We start from the raw sequence: 17,285 nt of genomic DNA, 5'->3' as shown, positions 1-17,285 counted from the left end.
AAGCAATTAAAGATGTGACAGCCTGAAAACACCATCAGCAACTTAATAATGAAGCGCAAACCAACAATTATTGGGTATAGTCATGCACTTATTTGTATGTAATTACAAATGGTTGATTATATTTATATTTATTTATTCTTCAATCTTTAACAGTATGATACTTTTCTGTTGTGGGTTCACAACCTTTATTCTCAAGAAGATGAGTTCCTTTGTTTATTTGTTTGGACTGTTAATTAGTTATGGTAGAAATATTGATTGCTAATTGACAGTTAATTGAAACATTTTGTTACAATTTGTTTTCCCATTTAAGCAAGAGTTTTGTAGGTCCACTTGACATAGCTAGAAGTAAATAGTGCATTTCATTTCTTTGAGTGAAGAATCCATTATGGTTTGGATGATAGTGCAATCATTTTTAACATTGCAAGAGAGGGCATGTTCTTAATATCTGTACAAATAAAAAGTTATAGTTGAGCCAAATATGTATTGTGCAAATTACAAACTCCAGAGAGTGATCAATGGGAATTTAATAAAATACTATGAATCATCTGCCAAGAATATGTATTTTTGACTTTTTGGGGCACTTTTACTGTTAGCTGGGTTCCTCAAAAACTAATGAGTCAATTTACACCACACTTAATGAAAACATGTTTTACATCCATTGCATACATGTTTTACATGTATGCAATGTTTTACATGTATGCAATGGATTAACAAAAAGAAGTTATAGCAAAGGTTTATGCTGTTTGGTTGTTTTTTTGTTTGTTTGTTTTGTTTTTTACATAGATGGGGTACATTAACACAAGGTTTCACAAAATGTAGGGAATGAATTTGGCCTTCCTATATAAAGAGCTTCATTATCTATGGGTGAGATTTGGATAAAGAGGTGAGGCCAGGATATTTTAAAAGGAATGTTCTTGAACAAAGATGGGCCATTTAAGTAATAAACTTTTAGCTGTGGTCTTTGTCTTGAATAGGCAAAATTAGAGGTTAATCCAAACAAAGGTTCAGGGCCAGGAAATTTGTGAATAATTATTGAAAACTGTGAGTTACTGGGATCCATTTTTGCAAAGGTTGTTGTAAATATTAGGCCTGAACTAGATGCCATAACATTTTGAGCCAAGTGGTAAACCAGAAAACACTTATAACTTTGTGAAATGTGTCTAGGTGAGTCATTTTGACTCTTGCTGAAGGCATGTGCTCATAGTTTGATCATGTTTCTTTGCTTATCTCAGTTTTTACAAATTTCCTATATTACTTATTAGTGTAATTTATACTATGTACCTTTTCATTCTACAGGTAACAGACATGATGCTTCAGGATCAGAATTATCCTGACTGGGGCAAAGGTGCCAGGCAGTTCTGGAAACAAGGCAACAACAGAATTGTCCTCTTCTGGTATGTCAACTCACCCACTGGGACTTATTGTTCATCCATGTTCATAGTATGATTTTAGAGGAAATTTCTCTACCTACAGCACTTGCTCAATTCACTGTGCAGTTTGAACAACAATTTGATTATTTGAGGTTTCTGTCACAGAATTTAACACTTAAGGCCCTGTCACACCTTGACGATTTAGCCTGCGAATGCCGACATATGAAAAATATGCTGAACATGCTGGATACATCGGATAAGTTATGCAGCTGTCACACCATGACGATTTAGCCGATTTAGAAAGTATGCTGACAGCCCCCTTTCCACCGAGTGGTCCAAGCTGGTACTGCACGGTATGGTACGAGTCAGAATGGTTAAATCTGGCTTGGTTTGTGTTTCCACCGCCGGCAGAACCCTTTTGTTTGGCAGGTGGAACACGTACAGTAGTGTTCAGAATAATAGTAGTGCTATGTGACTAAAAAGATTAATCCAGGTTTTGAGTATATTTCTTATTGTTACATGGGAAACAAGGTACCAGTAGATTCAGTAGAGTCTCACAAATCCAACAAGACCAAGCATTCATGATATGCACACTCTTACGGCTATGAAATTGGGCTATTAGTAAAAAAAAAGTAGAAAAGGGGGTGTTCACAATAATAGTAGTCTGGCATTGAGCCAGTGAGTTCATCAATTTTGAGGAACAAACAGGTGTGAATCAGGTGTCCCCCATTTAAGGATGAAGCCAGCACCTGTTGAACATGCTTTTCTCTTTGAAAGCCTGAGGAAAATGGGACGTTCAAGACATTGTTCAGAAGAACATTGTAGTTTGAAAAAAACGTTGATTGGAGAGGGGAAAACTTATACGCAGGTGCAAAAAGTATAGGCTGTTCATCTACAATGATCTCCAATGCTTTAAAATGGACAAAAAACAGAGACACGTGGAAGAAAATGGAAAACAACCATCAAAATGGATAGAAGAATAATCAGAATGGAAAAGGCTCACCCCTTGATCAGTTCCAGGATGATCAAAGACAGTCTGGTGTTACCTGTAAGTGCTGTGACAGTTAGAAGATGCCTGTGTGAAGCTAATTTATTTGCAAGAATCCCCCGCAAAGTCCCTATGTTAAATAAAAGACATGTGCAGAAGAGGTTACAATTTGCCAAAGAACACATCAACTGGCCTAAAGATAAATGGAGAAATATTTTGTGGACTGATGAGAGTAAAATTGTTCTTTTTGGGTCCAAGGGCCACAGACAGTTTGTGAGACGACCCCCAAACTCTGCATTCAAGCCACAGTTCACAGTGAAGACAGTGAAGCATGGTGGTGCAAGCATCATGATATGGGCATGTTTCTCCTACTGTGGTGTTGGGCCTATATATCGCATACCAGGTATCATGGATCAGTTTGGATATGTCAAAATACTTGAAGAGGTCATGTTGCCTTATGCTGAAGAGGACATGCCCTTGAAATGGGTGTTTCAACAAGACAATAACCCCAAGCACACTAGTAAACGAGCAAAATCTTGGTTCCAAACCAACAAAATTAATGCCTTGCAGATGTGAAGAAATCATGAAAAACTGTGGTTATACAACTAAATACTAGTTTAGTGATTCACAGGATTGCTAAAAAAGCAGTTTGAACATAATAGTTTTGAGTTTGTAGCGTCAACAGCAGATACTACTATTATTGTGAACACGTCCTTTTCTACTTTTTTTTACTAATAGCCCAATTTCATAGCCTTAAGAGTGTGGCATATCATGAATGCTTGGTCTTGTTGGATTTGTGAGAATCTACTGAATCTACTGGTACCTTGTTTCAATAACCTTGTAACAATAAGAAATATACTCAAAACCTGGATAAATCTTTTTAGTCACATAGCACTACTATTCTGAACACTACTGTAAATATGACGAGCACATCATCGAACGCGCGTGAGCTGTCGTGTGGCCTCTCTGCTCCACATGGAGGCCAAACAGAAATTTAACATTTTTTAAATTTCATTATTTTTATTTTTTTCTTGCTGGATCATGGGATTTTATTTTCATTGTGTGCAGAATGCTGAAGAATCAACTGATTCCTGTGGTAAACGCTGACGTGAATGAATGAGGCGCTGTGACTTTCAGTTTTAAGTTAATTGTCTTGTTGTGGCACAAAACGCTGGCTTTCTCTGGTTCAGGCTGAGAAATGCACCGAGAACAGTCAAACCACAGAGGGACGTCTTTTAAAATGCTACGTTTCTTCAGCCACGACAGGGAACTAGATGTCGTTTTCCAAAATCAGGACGCTTTATGTGGATACATTTTCATCAGGTTGGGATGATGAATCATACTTAAATGAACAGAGATAGAGATAGATATAGAACATATAGAGATAGAACAAGATAAGACTTTATATTTACTCCATGTATGAATGTTTTAATATTTGTAACAGTCTGAACTGGCGCATGAAGACTGCAGCTTTCAGTTCTTGGGTCAGTCAATGGACAGCATCAATGGAGGTATTTCAACTTATGAGTAACTTACAAGAATGTGTATCAACTATCGCATAACTTACCTATAACTTATGCCCGCGTATGTGGGACGTATGCTGGCATACATCAAAAATATTGTGCATGCCTAAAATTTTCTGACGTACTCACTGTATTACGATGTATATCAGTGTGCTTAACTCATACAAAATTTACCCATAATTTATTAGACTTACACCAGCATATGCCAGCATTTTATATGCAGTAGGCATGTGGTAGACAAACAGGTTCTATCTTTTATTGCAATATTTCCAACATTTAGGTCAGTTTATACACATTCATAATGACACAAGGATGCGGCTGTGACAGCTGCTACAGCGATTCTATGTTGACAAAAAAGCAGCCACATACACACACACACACACACACACACACACACATATATATATATATATATATATATATATATATACACACACTCCCTTATCCTTTGTGATTAGTGCTGTAATGGAGCAACAGATTAATTGCAAAGCTTAGGGCCCTTTCAACAACAGATGGAAACTTTACCATTGCGCTACAATCACTGTCTTTATACAGGAGCGTGAAATGGCTAAATCAACAAGCAGATAAACGTAATTTTAAAAAAGTGAAAAAGTGCTGTGATAACTGACCAAATGCCTTTGGTTACAGTGTATTTCTGCTGATGTCTGACTGAAAGTGGCATATTTGGCAACTCCACAGTCATGGGGTCAATTAGACAAATTTCACATCCAGCTCGGCAGTGATTGTCTGCTGACTGTTGTTGTGCCTATAGTGCAAATGGCCACACATTTTCTAAGTGTCAGAAGAGCGGTGTTACATGTTCATGCATGTCACCTTTAATTTGGCTGACACCTGCCCCAAGAGGGTTTGATGGGCTCTCACAGCGCACACTCTGTCTTTCAGCCCTTGGTGTGTGCAGGTAGTTGTAACAACAGGTGTACAAGGCATGGGAGGCAGCTACAATTTTGCACATATTGCATATGATTCCTGCTTCATGTGCAATTGACCACATTTATATTATGTGTGAAGGGGCCCTTACATAAGTGATTTTGTGTCATGATGAATCATTTTTAAAGTGATAACTGTGTTAATTTTGATGCATTCCCAGTAACAGAGCAGCCTGTGTTCACTGTGAGAAGAGGGGCTGCTGCTGTGTGTGTACTAGGGATGTGGAGATTAATCAACATGAATCAGTATCTAGATACAAATGTGCACAATGCCAGTGTATCAATTCATTCAGTGTGCATCGATTCAGCTGTGGTCTGAAATCACGATGCATCAGTCGCTGCATGCTTGCATTGATTTTTTTTCCGAGGCACCTTTAATGCACCATCACTGCTTTGACCATCGACGGAAGCCTGAAAACCTGTCTGCCGCAACAAATCTATTTCAAAATGGAAGCCCGCAAGAACAGCAGCAAGCAGTTGGAAGATGTTTTTGACGCACATACAACATATAAATCAGCCGTTTGGAGATATTTTGGTTTTATTTTTAAAGATGGGAAACTTGACAAGATGCAGGTCGTTTGGAAAGAATCCCGTGGGTGCTGCTGCGCCAATCGGCAAGACGTAAAGAAAGTATCTCAAATTACTTTTGCCAAGGCGGTACTCTCTTAATGAGTGACTCAGTTTCAGCTGCACGTTCACACAGCCGGTTAAAACAGCATCATGTAGAGTTCCAGCTGCACATTCATGGTGTCACTTCGTGCTCGGCTACAGACAGCAGACTACGCACAGGTCTAGATATAAAATCTTACAGATTCTCTAAAAGAATTGAGAGTGTTGAGGGTGAAGTGTCTGTTGTCTCTTCTCTGTACACACCTCACTGCTTTGAGCATGAGGTGCGTGCACAACTGGGCTGGTAGAAATTCCGTAGGTCCAGAAAATAACCAGTGTTGCATTCATGACTTTTTCCAAATATCTGTTCGGTAGGTCCACTGATCTGAATGAATGTTGAGCCATCACTTTTGAATGAAGTGTCAGTAGTTTCATGATCTGTTGTTGCAATGTTCATTTCACTCTATCAGTTCGCTGTTGCACTGTTTTTCTGTTTCCTCAAAGTGACATCACCTACCGACAAATGCTGGTAAATGCCAGGTTCAGTGTTTTTGGGAAATGCACTTGGTGACTCGGCGATGCGAGAAGTTTAAGTAGCAGTAAAATCCTTCAGCGACCACTGATCATGACTGCGGGTGGGTGAATCAGCTTACAATCATGAATTCTTTGATCTTGAGTTGTTGTACTGCACATTAAACAATACAAGACATGTCCTTTAAAAGTGAATAATGAGCATGAGCTCATAGCACAGACGGTCAGCTGTAATATGAGGCCAGTTGCATCCAAATTGGGTGATTGGGGTAGGAATGAAATTACTGTGTGTGTGTGTGTGTGTGTGTGTGTGTGTGTGTGTGTGTGTGTGTGTGTGTGTGTGTGTGTGTGTGGTGTGTGGTGTGTGTGTGGTGTGTGTGTGTGTGTGTGTGTGGGTGTTATGCCATTTGTATGGGGCCAAAAACTAATTCATTTACAATACAGCACAACAAAAGTTGAGATGAGAGTTAATTTAAATCAGTTATCAGTTAGAAATGACAGGAAAGTAGAGTTTTTCCAATCATCCTAATGAGTTGAGTCGATGGAGGCAGTTTGTTGGTGAAATTACTTGCTGATGTGATATGAATGAAAACATGCACTCTCTTGTCCTTTTGTGGAACAGGCTTGAGACCAGTCCTTATTTGTCTGCTGACGTCACTGAAATAACAAAGGATAACACACACTTGAATGTCAAACACGACAGTAACCATTTGTTCAGTTCATTTTGGTCTGTTAAAAGTGGAGGCACCGGTGCTTACATGGGCAGGATATTACTAGGGTCATGGAGGACAAAGTCCTTGGTACTTTGTCAAGAGGAAACCTTTTCTGAACTTGATTTCATGTGACGATGCTTTGACCTTTGTGGAATCAATCACTGCCCTGATTGCAGCACTTGAGAAGCTGATTGAAAAGACAGAGTGTCTGATTTGTCCTCGGTCAAGACGAAGATCCAGGCTTTCAATGAGTTCTTCGACTTTGCCAGCAGGCAAACATTCACTTATCTTGCAGTGATATTCATGTTCTCTCGGTCTTCAACCTTTGAGCTCAAGAGATGCCTGGTAGTGCAGCAGATAACTGAAACAATTGTGCAAATGGTGATAGAAGTACCAAATTTGGCACAAATACTTCTTAGACATCACTCTTTAAAAAAAAGAAACGATTGGCCATTTGAATTTTCAATAGGCAGCCAGGTAGGGGTCAATTGAAGAATTACACAAGGGGCAAAATAAAAAAGATGCTCCAATCATATTGAAAACTTTACTGCATTATTTGTCTGGTCATAAATATTCCAAAAAGGTATAATTGGGACTATCTGTGACTAAATGTTATGGAGTTATGGGGTAAAAGCAACTTTAACTTTTCACCCCTGTACAAACTGAAACTGACCTTTGTCACCATTCTTGCTGTTTTTACTCCATAACTCCTTAACATTCAGTCACAGATTGTCCAAACTATACCTTTTGGAATCTTTGTGATCAGACAAATAATGTGGTGTAGTTTTCAATATGATTGGAGCATCTTTTAATTTTACCCCTGTGTAATTCTTCAGTTGACTCCTACCTGGCTGCCTGTTGAAAATTCAAGTGGTCAATCAATTTTTTCAAAAGAGTATTGTCTAAGGAGTATTTGTGCCGAATGTGTTGCTTCTATCACCATTTTGCACGATTCCTCTGTTAATATTCTGTTATCTGCTGCACTATAGGAAGAGCTTACCGTGGTATGAGGTCACTGGACAGAGGTGTTTTTGTTGATGCCAAGTCCTAGTCCTTTGTAGGGTTGGGTATTGGGAACCAGTTCTTTTCGAGAACCGTTAAGAAATGATTTGATTCACCATCATCGATAGCCTCTTTGCTTAACGATTCTCTTATCGGTCCTTCGGGGCGGCTATTGTTTTTGAGGGTGTTTGTCGGGAAAATGATCATTTCTTTACGTTGATTGCAGACCCTGCAGCAGGTTTGCAATCAACTGCTTCTGCAGTGTGGCTCTGCTTTGAAGCTTGAAGCAATGAAGCAGTGCTCTGACCCGCTGCTTCGTTGGTTCTTTGCTTTGCTGCTTTTTTGCTGGTGGTCAGAGGGAATGCAACACAAATCTGATGAATTAATCCATGTCATGTGACATACAAAGCACCAATCAAATGACAAGGATTCACTCAGCCATTATAATACAGAATACAACATAATACTAGCATGACTAGACATGAAACTGAAAAATCAGCTTGTGTTCCATTTTGGGCAGCACTCTTGCATCACAGCAAGAAGTCCTGGAGTTTGATTCCGTATCTGTCTGCGTTAACCTCCAGGCCACTCCATATTTTTCCCACCATCAAATATGCAGATTAGGATTTTGCTCCTTTCTCTGCCCCTCTCTACATCTGGAGTTGATACCCGGGTGCCACACAGTGGCTGGCCACTGCTCCTAGCGGTTAGATTGTGTCTGATTATGACTAATGTTACATCAGAGAGTAAATCTTGTGCTGAATCCATATGCAGATTACAGAAATTACAGTCCCAAAGGCGGAGATGGATGAGATACTATGGCACCTCCATAAACAGGAGCAACGGAAAGAAAGAAATTCTTTCCACTGTTAAATGTGAACGCTTGTATGTGCACACTTCAATGTCTTTAGCAATAAGCTGATGAATCACATTTGAAAAAAACTGATGTTGAGGTTTGATATTGATGAAAAAATTTTGATCATGCAATTTTCACATGTGTACACTGTGATGGTCATGAGGACTGTTTGAGAAGGTGGTCCTGATGATTAATGAGATGATGACATAGGAACCATGGAACTATTTTTTCTTGCCTTTATCATCAAAGTAAAGCTGAAAGTTTGCACTATGCAGCTCATTATTTACTTTCAACTGTGATACACAGCTACACTTCAGATATTTATGCGTCTAGTTCGACACATTTTTCAGCACTCTGATGTCTGTTCATAGGTTCTGTGGGTTCTCCAACATAGGGCAGGGTTGTACACAATTAATAGCCATGCTAACCCTTCTCTCATTCAGTGTCAGCCACCTTTAATTAGAAAAACAGGTAAAAATCAAATGGACACAGCATTAAGGTCATGGTGCAGGTCACAGCCCTGCCTTTCATTTTACATTCCAAAAGCTGTGACCCTGAAAATAACTGCTAAATAAATCCCACACACCATGTCTGATGTGCCCGTTACACAGCTGTTGTTTAAATATATTACACCAGCAATACCATATCATTTAGATATGGTATGCAACCATCTCATCAGTGGGTTGTTGAGGTGGTCAGAGGGAACAACAAAGGACATTTGAAGCAGAGGACATGCAACTCTTTGATATGAGCTCAGTGAGCTCCAAACAGAAATATCTCAAACTTCAAAGACAAGATCGATGTGGTGTTTAACCAAATTGGTTTACCTGTCACCCTGAAAAAATGGAACATGGCTTAAATATGTCCTTTACTAATTGAGAAATATAACAAATTGTTATTTGGATACATTCTGATCACATGCAACCAACGTACATATTTAAGTCACGTGAATCTTTCACATTCTCCGTACGTATTTTCATTGTATATCAATGCAAGCAACAGAATGCTCAGTGTGCCTTGACAGAGAGAGTGGCATCAACTCAGAACATGGTGCCATTTTGGTTCCAGCTGCGCTGAACTACTGAATGAACTTCAACATTTTTTTAAAATCATTTAACCACATACGGCAACACATCCAGATACAGGTACTATCAAAATAAATATAAAATAGTTAAGCTATCAAATTTATATAAATTTGCCATTTATAATGATTTATTTAATTAATTTAAAGCTTGATTTATGCAGCCGCAGCTCTGTTACTCTGTGTCATACAATGACGTGCATGACAGTTTTCTGTCTCTGGATTATGCTTTATTCTGGACTAATTTGACCCTCAAGAAGCTTTTCTTTCTACAATCATCACCTCCAAATCAAAGGTAAGCTGTACATTTTCCTCTTTAACAGACTTCGTGCTGTAAATGTGCGGACTTTTCTGATCCATTTATCAGAGTGTGCACTGTAAAAACTGTTATGATGCCAGACGAAGGATTGAAAGCAGCAAAGTGTCAAATCACAGCCTTTTGCGCTGTCTGTTTTAACAGGTGCACATCCAGGCTGCAGGTCCGAGTCTGAGCACGATGTAAAAAAAAACGCTCAGGCTTTTATTCACGGAAATGACTCTGGTCCCACATGCGAGGGTTTTTAATGGAAATACATTGCGATCGGATGAGACATTTTATCCGATGTGAGTGCAAATCCGTTGTACAAAATCCGTTATATATGGTGTTTATTACATGGAAAACAATACAAAAACTTTGAGACTGCGACTATCTGGTTTATACGATGATGGTTTAGGTGAGTTTTACGGTATATGGGACCCCGTGAACAATAAATTTACCTACCTCGCAAGTCTTTGGACGATGATGCCGGCTTCCATCCCCAATGGCTGACTTTATTTCCCAAATTTTTCAAATGTTTGGATCTGAAGAGGATCTGTACATCTTGAAGCCCTTGCTTTGTCTATTTGTGCATTCAAATGCACAGCAAACCCATCATTTTTAGCGAATAAATAAAAAAATAGCTGGATTTACATACAGACAGATTAACAGTAAAATGCTCTATTTTGAACCCAAGATGGCACCAGTAGTCACATGACCGTGTTTTTTTTTCTACTCATCATGTCACCACTCTATCAAGGCACACTAAGAATGAATGCTGCAGTAACTTTTTCTGTGCCCCTCCCTTCATTTCATTGATAGAGGACTTGACTAGCAATGTCACAATCAATGTTGAATTTGACATGCTATCATCAGCTGAACATGAATGATAAATGTGTTGGTGGATACAGCTTTTCAATATGGATTGAAGGGTCATGGCAAATTGTATAAGACAGTGCCAAAGCTCAGGCATGCTGGGGAAAAGAATGGCACTGTGGAATACTAAAGCCCCACAAAATATATCAGAGTTGAAATGGGAGATGAGCTGGCACTCGCTATCTGCCAGTGCAGCCAGTGTGTGACGTGAGAATGCTCCTAACAAACAGTAATCACTGGGTTAGATACAGTACACAGCAGTAAATAACAGCAGCCTTTGTGGTTATGCTTCTGTTGAAACCATAGACTGTATATTGGTGGACAAAGCCTGTGTGACGTCAACCATAGGTTTTCTGCAGAGGTGTCAAGTAACGAAGTATTTGTACTTGCTTTTCTCTCACAAATTCTTGAAAGGGTAGTTGTAAAACAGCTAACTGATCATCTGCAGAGGAATGGTCTATTTGAAGAGTTTCAGTCAGGGTTTAGAATTCATCATAGTACAGAAACAGCATTAGTGAAGGTTACTATTGATCTTCTTATGGCCTCAGACAGTGGACTCATCTCTGTGCTTGTTCTGTTAGACCTCAGTGCTGCTTTTGATACTGTTGACCATAAAATTTATTACAGAGATTAGAGCATGCCATAGGTATTAAAGGCACTGCGCTGCGGTGGTTTGAATCATATTTATCTAATAGATTACAATTTGTTCATGTAAATGGGGAATCATCTTCACAGACTAAGGTTAATTATGGAGTTCCACAAGGTTCTGTGCTAGGACCAATTTTATTCACTTTATACATGCTTCCCTTAGGCAGTGTTGTGTGGGCCGCTGAAGAGGAGGTACTGCTGGCCCACCACCATCAGATGGCGCCCTGCTTGGAGTGCGGGCTTCAAGCACGAGAGGGCGCCGGAACCAGTGGAGTGACAGCTGTCACATCATCACCACCAGCTGTCACTCATCTACGTCAACCTCCATAAAAGCCGGACTGCAACGCCACCCCCCGCCGAGAAATCAGCTACCATACAGGTAACTTCTCTGCTGAATCTAAAACCGAACAAAAGTCTGATCTCTTTTGCAGCCGTTTTCCTGTGACGGAGTCCTTGTCTGCTGTGTTGGCGTTTGGTGTGGACTGCGACGGCTTCGCCTCCCACCCCACCCAGATAAGTGGTTGTCTCAGGAGCTGTCCGAGTGTGTTATCGGAGGTGGAGGTTCTCCCTCCTAATTGAACACAGACTGTGGGATTACTGAGTGTGCGAACTCACACTCATCAAAAACTGTTTCGGTTCTTTGCCAGCAGTGCCGGGTCTGACTGCTGAAGACAGTGGCCACCTGGGGCGCAGGGCTTGGCGGCTCCGGTGTTCTTCAGATCCGTTGGTGGTGGAAGCTGTGTGGGATCCGGCTCTTCTCGCACCAGACGTCTTCTATCTTCGAGCCTGCCACACGTCACCTGGTGTATAATTGACATTCTGCAATATTTGCATTGCCTGTACTTCGTTGTGTGCTTCACAACATTAAATTGTTACTTTTTGGCTATTCCATTGTCCGTTCATTAACGCCCCCTGTTGTGGTCTGTGTCACGACACTTCCCAACAGGCAGTATTATTAGACAGCATTGCTTAAATTTTCATTGTTACGCAGATGATACTCAGCTTTATCTATCCATGAAGCCAGAGGACACACACCAATTAGCTAAACTGCAGGATTGTCTGCTTTTAAACTCAGATAAAACTGAAGTTATTGTACTTGGCCCCACAAATCTTAGAAACATGGTGTCTAACCAGATCCTTACTCTGGATGGCATTACCCTGACCTCTAGTAATACTGTGAGAAATCTTGGAGTCATTTTTGATCAGGATATGTCATTCAATGCGCATATTAAACAAATATGTAGGACTGCTTTTTGCATTTGCGCAATATCTCTAAAATTAGAAAGGTCTTGTCTCAGAGTGATGCTGAAAAACTAATTCATGCATTTATTTCCTCTAGACTGGACTATTGTAATTCATTATTATCAGGTTGTCCTAAAAGTTCCCTGAAAAGCCTTCAGTTAATTCAAAATGCTGCAGCTAGAGTACTGACAGGGACTAGAAGGAGAGAGCATATCTCACCGATATTGGCCTCTCTTCATTGGCTTCCTGTTAATTCTAGAATAGAATTTAAAATTCTTCTTCTTACTTATAAGGTTTTGAGTAATCAGGTCCCATCTTATCTTAGGGACCTCATAGTACCATATCACCCCAATAGAGCGCTTCGCTCTCAGACTGCAGGCTTACTTGTAGTTCCTAGGGTTTGTAAGAGTAGAATGGGAGGCAGAGCCTTCAGCTTTCAGGCTCTCCTGTGGAACCAGCTCCCAATTCAGATCAGGGAGACAGACACCCTCTCTACTTTTAAGATTAGGCTTAAAACTTTCCTTTTTGCTAAAGCTTATAGTTAGGGCTGGATCAGGTGACCCTGAACCATCCCTTAGTTATGCTGCTATAGACTTAGACTGCTGGGGGGTTCCCATGATGCACTGAGTGTTTCTTTCTCTTTTTGCTCTGTATGCACACTCTGCATTTAATCATAAGTGATTGATCTCTGCTCCCCTCCACAGCATGTCTTTTTCCTGGTTCTCTCCCTCAGCCCCAACCAGTCCCAGCAGAAGACTGCCCCTCCCTGAGCCTGGTTCTGCTGGAGGTTCTTCCTGTTAAAAGGGAGTTTTCCTTCCCACTGTTGCCAAGTGCTTGCTCACAGGGGGTCATTTTGACCGTTGGGGTTTTTCCGTAATTATTGTATGGCCTTGCCTTGCAATATAAAGCGCCTTGGGGCAACTGTTTGTTGTGATTTGGCGCTATATAAATAAAATTGATTTGATTTGATTTGATGTGTGAGTTTTTTTCACGCCTGTCGGTTGCATCATTCGCCTGTGAGCAGGCTTTGTGTTTTCATGGAAAGAGGAGCGGAGGAATGCGCCACCGTGCCGCTCATGGCGCAGCACAAAACCACCTCCGTGTTGGTCTCTCAGGACGGCTTTCAGATGGCTTTCAGACGGCTTTCGGTGGCTTTTCAGTCGTGTGACTATCCAAGAAATTATGGATGACCTGGACATGCCAGAACATGTCCTGTGAGGCTTCATCACGGCGTTGCTTTGCGCCATGCGGAAACATCCCGACGCGCGGAATTCCTCTGCACGTCTGTCTCAATGTGCTGAAAAAGTGCTGATGCCCACGTCTTCCGCAATTTCTGTGTTAGTCAGACGACCTCCCGGATCAACACAGGTCCAGTTTGGAAATGAACGGCACATTCCACTGTTACAGGAGTTTTTGTCATGGAAAGAGGAGCGGAGGAATTCCGCGCGTCGCGGCGGAGCTCTCTTTGGCAAATTGTAACCTCTTCTGCACGTCTTTTATTTAACAGAGGGACTTTGCGTGGGATTCTTGCACATAAATTAGCTTCACACAGGCATCTTCTAACTGTCACAGCACTTACAGGTAACTCCAGACTGTCTTTGATCATCCTGGAGCTGATCAGTGGGTGAGCCTTTGCCATTATGGTTATTCTTCTATCCATTTTGATGGTTGTTTTCCGTTTCTTCCACGCGTCTCTGGTTTTTTTTGTCCGTTTTAAAGCACTGGAGATCATTGTAGATGAACAGCCTATAATTTTTTGCACCTGCATATACGTTTTCCCCTCTCCAATCACCTGAAAAGCATGTTCAACAGGTGCTGGCTTCATCCTTAAATAGGGGACACCTGATTCACACCTGTGTGTTCCACAAAACTGACAAACTCACTGACTGAATGCCACACTACTATTGTGAACACCCCCGTTCTACTTTTTTTTACTAATAGACCAATTTCCTAGCCTTAAGAGTGTGCATATCATGAATGCTTGGTCTTGTTGGATTTGTGAGAATCTACTGAATCTACTGGTACCTTGTTTCCCATGTAACAATAAGAAATATACTCAAAACCTGGAATAATCTTTTTAGTCACATAACACACTATTATTCTGAACACTACTGTATAAGTATAAATCCTACAGCAATGCAATGAAAATCTCATATGTACAAATACAACATAAAAATATATATATGGACACACAAATACAAACCCCAATTCCAATGAAGTTGGGACATGTGAAATGTAATAACGAAATAAACAGTATACAATGATTTGCCAACCTCTTCAACCTATATTCAATTGAATACACCACAAAGACAAGATATTTAATGTTCAAACTGATAAACTTTATTGGTTTTGTGCAAATTTTGCTCATTTTTAACTGGATGCCTGCAACATGTTTCAAAACAGCTGGGACAGGGGCAACAGTGCTCAAAGACACTGGTTTTGGAACATTCCACAGGTGAACAGGTTAATTGGAAACAGGTGAGTGCATGGTTGGGTATTTAAAAAGGGGCATCCCCAAAAGGATCAGCTGTTCACAAGCAAAGATGGGGCGGGGATCATCACTTTCTGAACAACTGCGTGAAAAAGTTGTCCAACAGTTTAAGAACAATGTTCTCAACGTTCAATTGCAAGGAATTTAGGAATCCTCATCGTCTACAGTCCATAACAAGAGTGTTTTCAACTGTGCAACACACTCAGGACAGTCAAGTGAATGGGACCAACTATGTAGACTGCTCAGTGACTGCCGTCCGTTTGTCTTCAGACCGCACGTCAATACTTCCCGACTGTGGCCGGATGTGTCATTCTCATGCCATTTGGCCTCAATCAGCGTATCTGTGATGGGGTATAAGAGTCCATGTAAAAGGTATTTTTACTGTGGTGCCGGTGAAGTGGCAAAGGAGGGTGTTTTTTTCACTGGTTGGTGAGTGTGTGTGTGTGTGTGTGTGTGTGTGTGTGTGTGTGTGTGTGTGTGTGTGTTGTGTGTGTGTGTGTGTGTGTGTGTACACAAGATAACTCAAAAACAGCTGGATTTCCTACATATCTAGCCTTTGGAGCAGTTTGCTCAAATAGTCAGGTGGCTAAGTTCAAAATATCACCAGAATCATTCAGTACATATATAAAGCATCAAAATTTGCAGAGAGGTACTACAGAACCAGAAAAAAATGGAACACAAAAATTAGCGGCCACCATATTGAAAATAAAAAATGGCCACCAAAATCACCATTTCCATAGTACTGGTTACATTATAATTAAGAATATCACTGTAAAATACATAATAGTTACCATGTTTTAGCAAGGAGTAATCATTAGACATACACAGAATGGTTAGCTGGTGGCTATCTTGGATTTCAAGATGGCTGGCATTACTGTACATTTTATCTCGGAAACAGTAGTCATAAGATTTTTTTTACTGCATGTACAGATCATTGGTATGGGAAGATTATGCAATTGGCAATTAATTTCCCACACCACATACCATAGGAATACCACATACTGCCATCTATTGTTCTTTATGCACCTCAAAACAATGTATGCTTAGAAAAACGTTAGGGGCTGCCAGTCATAAAACTTAATGAGTTTACAGTTCTTTGAATGGGGTGAGTAGTGCCACATGAAGATGGACAATGTATTCTTCCATTTTGAAGCAATAAGTAGCAGTTTCCAACCAATCTGTTTCAGTAAACAGCCTAGGCCTAAATGCATGGGGTGTCTTTTCAGTCATTTTTACCATAATGACTATTTTCTTTCTTCTTTTAGGCTTTCCTTGACAAATTGATTTTGAAAAGAGAAAGTCAAAGATAATAGCTGAGATAGGTTTGTATGCACTCAGAATAGAACATTGTGCTGTCCTCTTGCACTACGCATCATTCTCTTTCAACATACTCCATATTAATAGTTTCTTCCTACTACAGGGTGAATTGCAGACATGTTGATGAAATTCAAGTTAGTGAAACTCTAAGTGGTACGAAACCGGAAAGGATTGCAATCAACTGGACTCTGTGTGTGCTCTGTCAGAAGACTTCTTCTGAAGCACTCAGCCAACCATGGAAGGGTTGGGGAGGAGGATGTGTTGACCCTGGGCTGAGCAGCAGCTACCAGTCATTTGCAAAAAACATTGCTAAATTTAAAGAACTTGGCAATGTTCCTTTGAAAGTATGCCCAGATTAGATGCTGGCTCAGGCATGGAGGCAACTGTGCATTAAAATAAATCAATTTTATTTATATAGCGCCAAATCACAACAAACAGTCGCCCCAAGGCACTTTATATTGTAAGGCAAAAGCCATACAATAATTACAGAAAAACCCCAACGGTCAAAAACGACCCCTATGAGCAAGCACTTGGCGACAGTGGGAAGGAAAGCTCCCTTTTAACAGGAAGAAACCTCCAGCAGAACCAAGCTCAGGGAGGGGCAGTCCTGCTGGGACTGGTTGGGGCTGAGGGGAGAGAATCAGGAAAAAGATATGCTGTGGAAGAGAGCAGAGATCAATCACCAATGATTAAAAGCAGAGTGGTGCATACAGAGCAAAAAAAGGGGAATAAAAAGAAACACTGGGTGCATCATGGGAAACCTCCCAGCAGTCTAAGTCTATAGCAGCATAACTAA

The 17,285-nt window shown here is 40.5% G+C and overlaps 1 protein-coding gene across 1 annotated transcript in view; it reads left to right on the top strand.

Annotated features, from left to right (window-relative positions):
• Positions 1–17,285, top strand: part of tmem117 (transmembrane protein 117) — a 296,188-nt gene that overhangs the window by 197,121 nt on the left and 81,782 nt on the right. Inside the window, exon 5 of the mRNA XM_034176082.1 lies at positions 1,297–1,394. Coding sequence (XP_034031973.1) covers positions 1,297–1,394 — 98 coding nt within the window. The remainder of the gene's footprint in view (positions 1–1,296; positions 1,395–17,285) is intronic.

Source organism: Thalassophryne amazonica, chromosome 8 (assembly GCF_902500255.1).
Source record: "Thalassophryne amazonica chromosome 8, fThaAma1.1, whole genome shotgun sequence".
Classification (NCBI taxonomy): Eukaryota; Metazoa; Chordata; class Actinopteri; order Batrachoidiformes; family Batrachoididae; genus Thalassophryne; species Thalassophryne amazonica.
This window is presented reverse-complemented; position numbering and strand designations above follow the sequence as displayed.